This window comes from Chinchilla lanigera, unplaced genomic scaffold (genome assembly GCF_000276665.1).
Source record: "Chinchilla lanigera isolate Chin_1 unplaced genomic scaffold, ChiLan1.0 scaffold00024, whole genome shotgun sequence".
Classification (NCBI taxonomy): Eukaryota; Metazoa; Chordata; class Mammalia; order Rodentia; family Chinchillidae; genus Chinchilla; species Chinchilla lanigera.
The window spans coordinates 12,879,095-12,891,477 of record NW_004955425.1 but is presented as its reverse complement, the minus strand read 5'-3'; the positions used below and the strand labels follow the sequence as shown (position 1 = coordinate 12,891,477).

Sequence of the window (12,383 nt, the reverse complement as noted above, 5' to 3'; positions counted from 1 at the left end):
TCTAATCTGTAACACAGCTAGACAAACATAGAACCTCTTGATTTTGTGAATGTTGGTTGATTTTTCTCCTTTAATAAGAAAATTGACCATATATTCCTTGATATAATGTAACATTTGTTTTTGGTATCATATGATCACACTGTAAATCTATGAATAGATTTATTCCAATAGAAAATCAGATTACTGAAATGGGTTAAGCTACTTTTAATAAAGAATGATTTATGGGACTATAGAACTAGAAAAATACCACGAATCCTATTCCATCAGTATCAAAATGGCCACCTGTTTAAGACAGCAACATAAAAAGGAATAAATATTAAATATAAATTGAATATTTTAATAAATGTATACTTGTGTATTTTAAAAGATATTATGAGAATAATATATTTCATAGATTTGAAAATTTCCCATGAGAAAGCATAATTTAAAGTGGAATAGGTTTTTCAGATTTCCTTATAATAAAATCATTTGATTGTGATAATTATCAAGACAAGTTAAGGTGTAAACCTACTTTGATTTGGCTTCAAAGAGCTCTTCTGGGGGCTGGGGATTTAGCTCAGCGGCAAAGCGCCTGCCTGGCAAGCGCAAGGTCATGAGTTCGGTTCCCGGTAACAGAGGAAAAAAAAAAAAAAAGAGCTCTTCTTTGAATTACTGAAGTTTGTAATTACCCTGTATATCTGAAAGTCCTGCACTGGGACCTGACTTGGAATATTCTGCATGACAAAGTCTCTGTAATCCATCTGATTTTAACCCACTACATCGGTATAAAGCTGCAACCCAGAAGATCTGTATGAGAGGAGGAAAGACTGGACAGTACACTTCCATGCCTTTTTTGGCCCACCAAGTACAAATGAACTTGCTCAGCATTCGAGCTCAACACTGGTGTATCTTTGAGCATTAACTTCTGTAGTTTTTCTCAGTACAACTGAGAAAGGGCTCGTGGTTACTTCCATCCTGTTTCTCAGTAGGCACAGAGTATCTTACTGGTGCTCATGGTATCTACTTGTGGTTCTTCTCCCGTTCCTCTTACTTGCTGTTCATTCTCAAGAGGTACTTGGCATTGTGTGACTTTACTTAACTCTGCTTGTGATAAGCAGGAGGAAGAGGACTCTGATGAAGACTGTCAACAGGGAAGTCAACCTTTACCAGACCCGGGGTCTCGCCTTCCTGTTGGCGACCACCTCACCTACTCTGAGACAGAGCCTATTAGGGCCCTGATGCCAGATGAAAAGAAAGAAGTGAAACAACCAGCTCTCTCCATGTCTAATTTACATGAGGCTACCATGTGAGTATGAACCCTTAGTGTGGAGTCTCTTTTTAGCACAAGAGTTAGAAAGGTCTGGGGTACCCTGTATGTACATAAAAAGTTTAGAAGAGCTGTTCCTCAGAGGATGGCCCTTGTTCTGAAGTAGTCATTCCTAACTTTGGAAATGAATGGAATCTTATTTAAGAAAATGCTTGTTTCAGAGATTTTTCATATACAGGTTCTAGAATGAAGTGAGCAGGATTTGCAGTAGAACTATAGTTTTTTCGGGGCATTAGTTTTATTCCCAAGCATTTTGCCATTCTTCCCACTCTGTAGATTGAGGGCAGAATCTGCATGAACTTTTTCTTCCTTTTGTGTCTCGTATAGTTAACCCATCACCAAGTACTGATGTGCGTGCCTTCAAAATGCCTGTGCTGCACTTCCATGTGTTCGCATTGTCATTACCCTTCCCGTTCCTTAAAACAGCCTCAGTCCATTTGCTTGTCTGTCCTGTTGTCTTTCCCATGACAGTTTCTTTCGAGGAATTTCCCATGATTAGGGACTGTACCTCATCAGGTTCTGTTAGCCATACTCACTCAAAAGGCTTTTATGATCAGATCACCTTTCTGTCTTAGTATGTTTTTGTTGTTTTTTTTTTTGCTGAACAGATAAATCAGCTTATGATCTCTCCATTGGGCTAGTACTCATTAATGATGAATATTTTCCCTGATATAGGCCTGTACTTCTTGACCATCTCCGAGAAACTAGGGCTGACAAGAAGAGACTAAGGAAAGCCCTAAGAGAATTTGAAGAACAGTTTTTTAAACAAACAGGAAGGTGAGTGTCAGTAGAGATTTCTTAAGCTTGTATTTTCTAGAGAACTACTGTTCCTACTGTTCAGAATGTGCTGTAATGTTTTTGCAGGAACAGTAGTTTTAGAAAAGATGTAAATTATGTCCATACGTGGCTTAGACACAGGACTTGTCCAATGTAACATTCTAATAGTGTTGTTATTAGAGATGTTACATGGGAGGCTATTGCTACAAAGTTTGCTATCAGTCTTTAAGAAATAAAGGATGTACTCTAAATATCCCTAACTTTTCATAATAAATCTTATTATACTGTTGAATTAATCTAATCCCTTAAAAATATTTTTTTAGTCCATATAAACTTTTTAGCTTAGTTACACAAATTGTTCCCTACTTCTTAAATAATAATTCTTCCTTTACTTTATCTCCTTTAAACCTCAGGATCTGGCCCTAATTATTTTATTTCAGGATTTCGTCAAAAGTTTATAGCTATTCTATTTCTTGAATGTTGAGCTATATCCTCTATTTGCCCTCTAATTTTCTGTGTCAACTCAAATCCCCTTACACATTCCATTAGTTTCTGCTAATTGTTAGTATATCATCAACAAAATTATACAATCAAGAGATAAGCGTTGTTGATCCTCTTCTGAAGAAGCAAATCACTAAGCTGCTCGAGCATAAGTTTCTGCTTTTATAAGCTGAAATGATTAGACTCCTGCGATAATTTGAGAAGCTACAGCTGGAATGTGCGACATCCACCTTACACTTTTTTTTTAATAGGATGTAACTTTCCCAAAGTAAGAAAGTTTTAAGTGGCAAAGATGAGACAAAACTCATGGGCTTTAGAGTTAAGCATTCATCAGTAACACGATGGCTCCTTGGCATCGCTCTCCACCTAAGTATGTGCCTTTCCTGAGTGGCCTTCCGCTTAGCAGCTCAAGTGCTGCCTTGATGCGGAGGAACTGTTTTCTAAAGGCTGAAAACATGCAAGTTTAGTCTATTGGGCTGGGGATTTAGCTCAGCGGCAAAGCGTCTGTCTGGCAAGCGCAAGGTCGTGAGTTCAGTTCCCGGTACCAGAGAAAAACTAAAAAAAAAAAAAAAGTTTAGTCTATTTACCTCACAGTCCTTGGCAGACTTCCCATTTCAGTTCACCAGGGCTATTCACCAGAAGTGGACCTATTAAGTGAAAGCTTTTTGCATAAAGCAATTTAGAGTCAATCATCTTGATTTTCTACCTGGAATCTTCATTTCCAGTTTGCTATAAACCCAACTTGTTTTTGACAAATAATCTAGTGCAAAGTAGCATGTTCAATTTAGATGATCTGTTTCCTTTTTCCATGCATTTTCATTTTACAAAACATTCATGGAACTTTGCACTATGTGCCAATATGTGCGACTTACATGAAAAGTCCTGGTATCTGTAGCTTTAAATTGAAGGTATTCTGTGAAAACGTCTCATTCATGAAATAGTTAGGGAGCTATTTTCAGTATTCTAAATCTAGTCACCACATATGAGAAAGTCACTTTAAGATGTGCATATATTATTTTCATAACTTTGAGTTCAAGTTTATATTTATACCTCTTTTGAGAGCTTGTTTGGAGGTTTCAGCAGGGGAGCACAGCTACTTGTATGCCCTTCACTGAGGAAATGGTCCTCTCCTATTGGAGGTGGTCCTCTTCCAGCACGCTGCTTTGGAGGGGACACACATGGAGTGGTGAGGGAGTCAGGGACACCTGCCTATTCAGCCAGATCAGCCAAATCAACCCTGGTGATAATGGGGTGACAGATGCTACGGCCAGATTTCCTTCACATCCTTCATCTATTTTGAACCCCAGAGGTTTACCCTAAAAAGCTAAGGAGGTTACTTATGTTCTCCATATAGCATTCTACTACACAGTGATTTCTAAATCTACTTCAGATAGTCCTGTATTTGGCTATAAGGTTGTACGCCCTCTTGTGGTGATAAATTTCATTTGAATGCAAAAGTAATAATTTAGTTCAACAAAAAGCAAACTGTTGAATAGCTAGGATTTGTGGACTCTAATCTTGCTTTCCAACACATTTTACTGGGACTGTCCGTAAGGTAAAATGACCCTGCAAATGGATTACTAAAACTTTAAGACACTGTAAATGTTCTTGATAACACAGAGTGTGCAGTGGTCAGACTGCATAGGTATATAAATGTATGCAATGTTGTATGTCTAGTCTTAGTAAAATTCGTGTGCAGAAGCGAACTACTGAAATATTGACTCATAAATTTTGTCGGTTAAGGAACAGCTCAATGACTTTTCCACACACTGTCAAAAACAAGTATTATAAGAAATCATGGGATTCTCTTAAGTTTTGAAGAGAGCCAGCTGCTCGATGTCTTTTCCTGTGACCATAAATTTATGAGTAACTTGTGTTATCAAATTTCTACTGTACTTTCACTTTGACATTTTAAAAAATAAGTTTATTTGGGCTGAAAATGCTGTGTTAGCCAGGGACTATGACAAATATCGGGAGGGTGACTGGACAGGGAACGCCCGGACAGTTCTAGCTCTTGTTTTCAGATCCTTCGCTTGCCCCATTGTTATATGTCTAAAAGCACAAGACTATTTATTTGCAAAAGACCTATGACATTCACATCCTCAAACAATATTATTATTCAGAAACACAGAAGAATAAGGTGAAGGGGAAGTAAAGACAATGGAAAAAAGAAGAAGAAGGTGCTACTCTATACTTCTTTATTAATCATATTAGGATACTTAATGACTTGATGCATTATGAACTAATGGATTGTATGTTCTCCTTGCAGAAGTCCACAAAAGGAAGACAGGATACCAATGGCAGATGAATACTATGAATACAAGCACATAAAAGCCAAACTGAGACTATTAGAGGTCCTAATCAGCAAGCAAGATGTGGCCAAAACTATTTGAGGCTTAGGAAATCACCATTATTTTCACCCAAGACAAAAATCAAACTTCTTTTCCATTGTCATTTGTGCTGAGTAGTTTTGACATACTGAAAATGGAAGCACTTTAGTGGTAGTTATTTTTTAAGAAAGGATAGCAAGTTTAATTTTATAGTGTACATGGAAGAGGGGATTAAATGGGGAAAATGCAACCAGTAACCATCTCATTGGGAGAAAAAGCAGCTTCCTCCATGCCAAGGACAAAACAGTCAATATAAGTATTTCCAAAGTCTAATACTTTGTAAATCTAATGACACATATGTGGGCCACTTGTTAGGGAAAGTTTAGTGTCCAAAGAGTATTTATGTCAATGTATGGAAAAGAGCATGATTTTTAAAAAATCAGAAAAGGAAAAGAGATTCTGCTTTTATATAGCAAGGAAAGCCTCCAATAAGAATGTAATTTATTTGAAATTTTAAATTGATTTTTAAGTGATACAACATCTACTGCCTTGTCCCTTAGGTCTGTTAGACTTTCAGTACCCTAAAATATACTAGAAGGTATCACATCTTTTTTATTTCAATATAAAAATAGCACATTATTTTATCAGTTATTTGCAGTTTTACATTTCTGGTTACCAAAGTTCACTCTGACAGCATGTACCTTGTGAATTATCTTTGTCTATAACTGACAGATGTTTATATTAAAATATTGTATTAAAATTTTAAAATAGGTATTTTGGATAGATGTGTCTTCAGTATATAATCTAATGTGACCATAGTATTATTGCTAATCTTTTTGTTTACTCTAAGAATGTATAACTATTTTTCCATCAGGAATATGCATTTTTCTTAATGTCACAAGGTCTATACTTCGTAAAGTGAAAAACCTTTATCATGAGCCGTAGTTATCCTTCGTCCTGTACAAAATGAAAGGTTTGGAGACTGTCTGCCCTGATACCTTGGGAAAGAAGTCGAAACATTTTATTTGCTTCATCAATTTTAGTATATTTTGTTTTGTGTGATTTTGTACTAAAACACATTTATTTTGTTTCTTAAAAACAAGTACAATGCTGACATTTTCTTTCATGTATGCATCATGTTTGTATCTGTATTTCCTGTAATGTTTAAGCATGATATTGAAGAAATGCACATTTTCATATAGTTTAGGTGGGAAGAATATTGATGATTTCAAAAGCAGATGAATTAGAGGCTTATTTTCTCTGTATTTACCTTATTTTATAACTTTTATGAATGAGAAAAATATCCTTCATAAATTTGTTTAATTGAAGTCATCCACTTGTAACAGGACAGATACACAACTACTTGAGGTTTACAAATTACATCTTTGATAAGGGAAATGGTTTTGTGACAAGGTATACAATTGCTATTAAAATGTAACTCCACATATTCGATATGATTGTAAATATTTTATACAACAATACAAATAAAATATTTTTCTATTATATTTATTATGTTGAAACACAGTAGTTGCTTCCTGTTAGCTAATATAAATAACATAAATAACACTGTCAAATAACAAGTTGGAAGTGCTGACAATTCTAGGCTTTAAGATTTAACTCATGCTGCAATTACACCCTTTCATGCGATTTGGAGTTATTCCAATATTTGTTCAGTAGATTAAAATGAATGCATCTTTAAACACCATTTATAAGCTGTTATTTTGTATTTTGCTAAAGCATTCTATATAATTGTCTTGTTATGTTTGGCATATAGGAAAAGTAAAAACATTGCAGCATCTAGGCAAATAAAGTGTCAGAAGGAGAACTGAGGATACTTGATCATCGAAGGCAGTGGGAAGGGTGGGGAATGGGAAACACTAGAACAGCTCTGAATGAAGTTTGAGAGGTGTGGTTTGTTTTTGGTGACAGCGCATGTGCATGCTTCAGTGGAGAACAACTGATGGCAAAAATGGACAACAGAGGACCAGTGCTCCTAAGGGAGAAGGGGCTGAGTAAGGATCAGAACAGCGGGGGTTAGCGTCCAACACTGATGTTACAGGTTTTGCAGCTGGGATCTTTCTTTGCATTTGCAGTAGACAAACTCATGAGCTGATGACCAGTGATTTCTGCCACAGTGCCCAGAGAAAGATCCACGGGGTCGGTGTAAATGACTTCTAAAATGACATCCTGGGCATGGTGGTAAACCAGAACCCCATCTTCTTCTGTACAGGTCAAAAATTTGTTATCCTTGGAATTTAGTTGAGGAAGTCGCTGCTTACAAAATTCATCTCCTGGTGATCCCACAGGGGCAATAACAAGAATCACATAATGATAAGCAGTGTACATACAGTAGAAGTCCCCAAAGTATAAGTTAGTATTGGGGTTAAAAAGTTTTTCTGCTGCAATCTCAAACCTGTATCTTCCATAAGGTGAATCCTGAGGTGGCTTCCCAGTATTGAATTCAGTGCTGCAGCTGAAGAAGATGCCTTCTAATTTTCCACTGATTGGAGAGCCGTGGCTGCCACTGTTATCCTTGACAGAAGGCTGCATAGCATTCCCATGGTGTTCTCTGCAACAGAAATTATCAAACATATTACAATAGTGGTAAACTTACTTATTTATAGACTTGAATGGTCCAAAAGCCATCCTACCCTCAAGGGGAGTGTGTCTTTTGTTATTACCTATAATGACTGAATTCTACTTTGAATTGAAGGATGCATCAACAAACTTTGAAGACCTCTAACACATAATAAATTTACTGGATGGAAAATTAAAACTACAACTAGAAATCTTACTTTTTAAAAGTATTTACTGCATTTTAGAAGTGGCTTTCCAAAAAGAAAGCTGGACTAAAATATTGCTAAATATTGGAATACTGATACCCATGTTGAATGTTTCTTTAAATATGCTAGTATCTACTCATTAAAAGAGTACTGTCTACCTGGAGAAGGTCCCATCCCACCCTGTGGGTTCATAACTTTGGTTGCTGGTGCCACAAGCTCAGGCATCTCCTGCCTTCATCCTGAGAGTCCTGAGAAAGCCCTCCTTTAGGGATGATGGCTGGTGGCACCACAACCTTTGGCATCACATTTATTTGCCCTTAATCTTTCGGGGACAGTTCTTTCCACATGCTATTCCACCAAAACAACAGAAGCTACTGTCAGAAGCCACAGCAGCACCAGAGTCCTGACTCTGTGGTTCTTGAGGATATATATAGGCTTCTTTGAAAACCTATATTCACTGCAAAGTCATACAGCTACCTTCATGCATCACTTCAGATATCAGAGAAAGAAAAATCACACAGACTACAGTTTAGAGCTACCCTATAACCAAACCCCAAACATCTACCTGAGTCCTAGATCCTATCTAAATAAAAGAAATTATACAAAAGCTACTGCATTAAACTGCAAGAGGCAAATGTGACATCAGATAGCAACCTAAGGACACAATGAATGTGAAAGGGAACAAGACACCTCTAAAGGAAAACAGTAATGCTCCAGAAATAGATCACAATTTAAAATGCCTGAAAATAAATCCAACATAAGGAACCTAAGGAAACCAAGGTGAAAGAAAGGGAGAAAGTCATTGAAAATGTATTCCATTAAATAACAGCTGACAGTTTCCCAAATTTTCAGAGATATGGACATTGAGATATAAGACGTGTGAACAACCCCAACCAGATTCAACCCAAACAGATCTTCACTAAAGCATATTAGAGTCATAATATCAAAAGTACAAGAGAGAATCCTGAAAGCAACAAGAGAAAAGCCACAAGTCACATATAAAAGAATGTCCACTAGATTTACAGTAGATTTCTCAGCAGAAAATTTACAGGCCTGGAGAAAATGGAATATTACCAGTGAACACCTCAACAAAAAAAAAGATACATCTTTATCCCTGATGAATACAGATGCAAAATTTCTCAAAAGAGCAGCAAACCAAATTCAACATTTTACTATGATCAAATACAGTTCATCCCAGAGATACAAGGATGCTTCAGTATACTCAAACCTATATGTGATATGACATATCAACAGAATAAAGGGAAAAGGCCATATGATCATTTAAACAGATGTAGAAAACCATTCAGTAAGATTAACTATCCATGATAAAAAAAAAAAAAAACAAATTAGGTATAGGAAAGAACATATCTCAAAAATACTAAAGACTATATATGAAAAGTCCACAGATAATATCACATTGACTGGAAAAAGCTGACCATTTCCTTTGAGGTTGAGAGTAAGACAAAGATACCCATTTTCAATACTCTTATTTAGTATAGTACTAGACATCGTAGCAAAATAAATTAGGCAAAAGAGAGAAATTAAGAGCATCCAAGTTGGAAAATTAGTTATATTGTCCATGTTTGAAGATGACCTGATTTTATAACATAGAAACCTAAGTACTCCATCAAAAGAGCTGTAAGCACTGAAAAACAAATAAAGGAGCAGAATAAAAAAATCAACATAAAAAAGCACAGCATTTTAATGTACCAATAATGAAATTAAAGCTGCACTGAATTAAAAGTTGAATTGAAAACAAAACTAAAGCAATCTCATTCACAATAACTACAAAATAAAATATTTACAAATAATTTTAACCAAGAAGTGAAAGATCTCTCCAATGAAAATTATAAAATACTAATGAAAGAACTTATAGAGGATACAAAAAATGGAAAGGTATCACATGTTTTGGGTCAGAGGAGTTAATAGTCAAAATGACCATACTACCCAAAACAATCTATAAATTCAAAGTAATCCCCATCAAAATACCAATGACTTTCTTCATAGAAATAAAAAATCTTAAATTCATACTGAATGACAAAAGGCCCAAAATGCCAAAGCAATCTAAGCAAACAAAGCAAACCTGGAGGTATCACAATACCTTATATCCAAGCATACTACAAACTTACAGCAACCAATGTAGCATGGTACTGGTATAAAAACAGATATGTAGACCAATAAAACAGAATACAGAACCCAGAAATGAACAAACATTCATACAACCAATCTTTAAAAAAGTTGCCAAGAATATACACTAGGGAATACAATCTCTTCAATAAAATGGTGCTGGCAAAATGGAGTACACATGCAAAAAAGGATGAACTAAGATTTGGAAATCAACTCAAAATTTATCAAAGACCTAAACGTAAACTAGGAAACTATAAAATTACAACAAGAAAATGTGGGGGACATTTCAACATACTGAGGCAAGCATTGATTTTTCATATAAAATTCAAGGCCAAAGGCAACAAAAATGGTATTATATATCAAATAAAGAAGCTCCTGAAGAGCAACAGAAATAACAATTAAGAGACAACCTACAGAATGGGAGAAAATATTTGCAAAATATTCATCAGACAAAGGCTTAGCATCTAGAATATATAAAGAACTAAAAAAGCTAAAGACAGAAAAAAACAAAACAATCTAATTAGAAAAATGGGTAAAGGTACAAGTAGTCCTCAAACACAAATGGCCAAGAAGTGCTGTATATTAAAGATGTTCACTCTCACTATCAAAGAAATGCAAATCAAAATCACCATGAAGTATCTCACTGAAATTAGAGGAGCTATTATCAAGAAGATAGTACATGCTGCAAGGATACAGAGAAAGAGGAACTCACACACTACTGATATAAATAGGAATATAAATTTGTACAGCCATCATGAAAAGCAGTAAGGAGATACCCAGAAATACTAGTATTCGTAATAGAACCCTAAGATGATCCAACAATTCCACTATCAGATATATAGCCAAAGGAGATGAAATCATTATACCAAGAAGATACTTGTATTTATGTTTATTGCAGCAACACTTGTAACAGCTAAAGTATAGAACAACCAAATGCCCATCAGTAGATGAATGGATAAAGAAGGCAGATATATGTATTTGAATATTATTCAGCCATGAAGAAACCAAAATATTGTTATTTTCAGTAAAATGGATGAAATTGGAGGGTAATACCATGTATTCTCATCCGTTTATGAAAACAAAGTCAATCTCATAAAAGAACAATGGAATAGTGGTCACTAGAGTTTGGAAAAGGAAGGTAGACGGGGAGAAGGGACAGAGAAGATTTCAGTAACTAGCACCAAACACAGAGAAGAGATTTAGTTCTGTTTTTTTCTAAAGCACAGTACGACAACTACTGATTAAAACAGCTATATTTCAAAACAATTGGAAAAGTGTGATGCTCCCAGCAGATGAACATGATTAACACCTGAGATTATCACACATTGTGTACACATATTAAATCACCAACATGTGTTCCACAAAGGTATGTAAATATGTCTCATATTTCTCAAAAAAATATGTCTCATATGTCTCAAAAAAATTTTAAGGAGATACATTACAGCTTATTTGTTATGGAGCTATCAATTGATAGGTAAAGAAATTATCCAAGTATGCACATTAAAAGCAGAACCTAACTAGCCAAACTTAAAATGAAAAGAACAAAAATGACATGAGAAATAATTACAGTTTGGTATCCTACACTAGATCCCATATTTTACTCTGTCATTCTTTCTTTTTTCTAATGTTTCAAGTTTTATTCTTATTTTGTTTCTGATTCAGTAACTTCCTTTAGCCATTCTTTTAGGGTATGTGTGCTGTGACAAATTCCTTTAGTTTTCTTTCAGCTAATTACGTCCTGGTTCCCCTTTATTCTTGAAGACAGCTTCACTGGGTAGAGTATTCTGGGGTGACAGTTCTCTGTCATCACTTGAAAATACTGTACCTTTTTGCTTGCCTCTGTGGTTTCTGATGATGTCATTTAGGAAAAATTCCATTTACATAGAAAGGTATTTTTTTCCTTTTCACTACTTTGAAGATTTTTCTCTTTTTCTTCAGTTTCCAGGAGTTTTTCCTGTGTTTTCCTGTAGATTTCCTTGGATTTACCCTATCTGGTGGATTATCAGCTTGAAATCGTAGGTCTGGTTGTTTGCGAAATTTGTGGCTTTTCCAGCCTCTTTCTGCATTCCTTGGTGACTGATGATATGGGTTTTAGACGTGCGATGGGCCCACATCTTCATGACCTTCACCACATCTTTACCTGTGTTGCTCATTGTGGATACTTTCTAGTCTACAAGTTTACTACATTTTTGTCCTCTTGATTCTGCTCTATTGAATCCATCCACTGCTTTTTTATTACACTTCCTGGGTTTTTCAGTTCTAAAATTTTTATTTTCTTCTTTATACCTTAGGTTGCTTTGCTGCTTCCATTTTTGTCTCAAGTGTGTCTGTTAGTGGTTATCGAAACACTTTTAAGTGGCTGCTTAAATATCTCTGTCAGATAATTCTAAGATGTGTTATCTTAGTGTTGATGTCTCTGATCGTTTCTAATTCAGTTTGATTTTACTGATTATTGGTATTTGTCCATTCAGCTTCCAGTAACATGATCACTGGAAGGATGTGGTGGTTTAGGTTCCCACAGGGCCTGAGCTAGTAAATGCTAGCTGGGAGAATAATGGG

General features: G+C 35.6%; 2 protein-coding genes across 6 annotated transcripts in view; one reads left to right on the top strand and one right to left on the bottom strand.

The window, feature by feature from the left end:
- Fam13c (family with sequence similarity 13, member C) overlaps nucleotides 1-6,619 on the top strand; it is a 106,281-nt gene extending 99,662 nt beyond the window's left edge. For 4 of the 5 annotated variants that reach the window (XM_005385922.2, XM_005385919.2, XM_005385923.2 and 1 more), the window contains 3 exons: nucleotides 1,095-1,285; nucleotides 1,982-2,083; nucleotides 4,854-6,619. In XM_005385922.2, coding sequence (XP_005385979.1) covers nucleotides 1,095-1,285; nucleotides 1,982-2,083; nucleotides 4,854-4,977 — 417 coding nt within the window. In that variant the 3' untranslated portion in view covers nucleotides 4,978-6,619. The remainder of the gene's footprint in view (nucleotides 1-1,094; nucleotides 1,286-1,981; nucleotides 2,084-4,853) is intronic. The other variant, XM_005385920.2, reaches the window with a different exon arrangement.
- The window catches only part of Phyhipl (phytanoyl-CoA 2-hydroxylase interacting protein-like), a gene marked incomplete at its 5' end in the record, with an annotated part of 44,234 nt that continues 38,068 nt past the window's right edge, over nucleotides 6,218-12,383 (bottom strand). Inside the window, 1 exon segment of the mRNA XM_005385926.2 lies at nucleotides 6,218-7,483. Coding sequence (XP_005385983.1) covers nucleotides 6,949-7,483 — 535 coding nt within the window. The 3' untranslated portion in view covers nucleotides 6,218-6,948.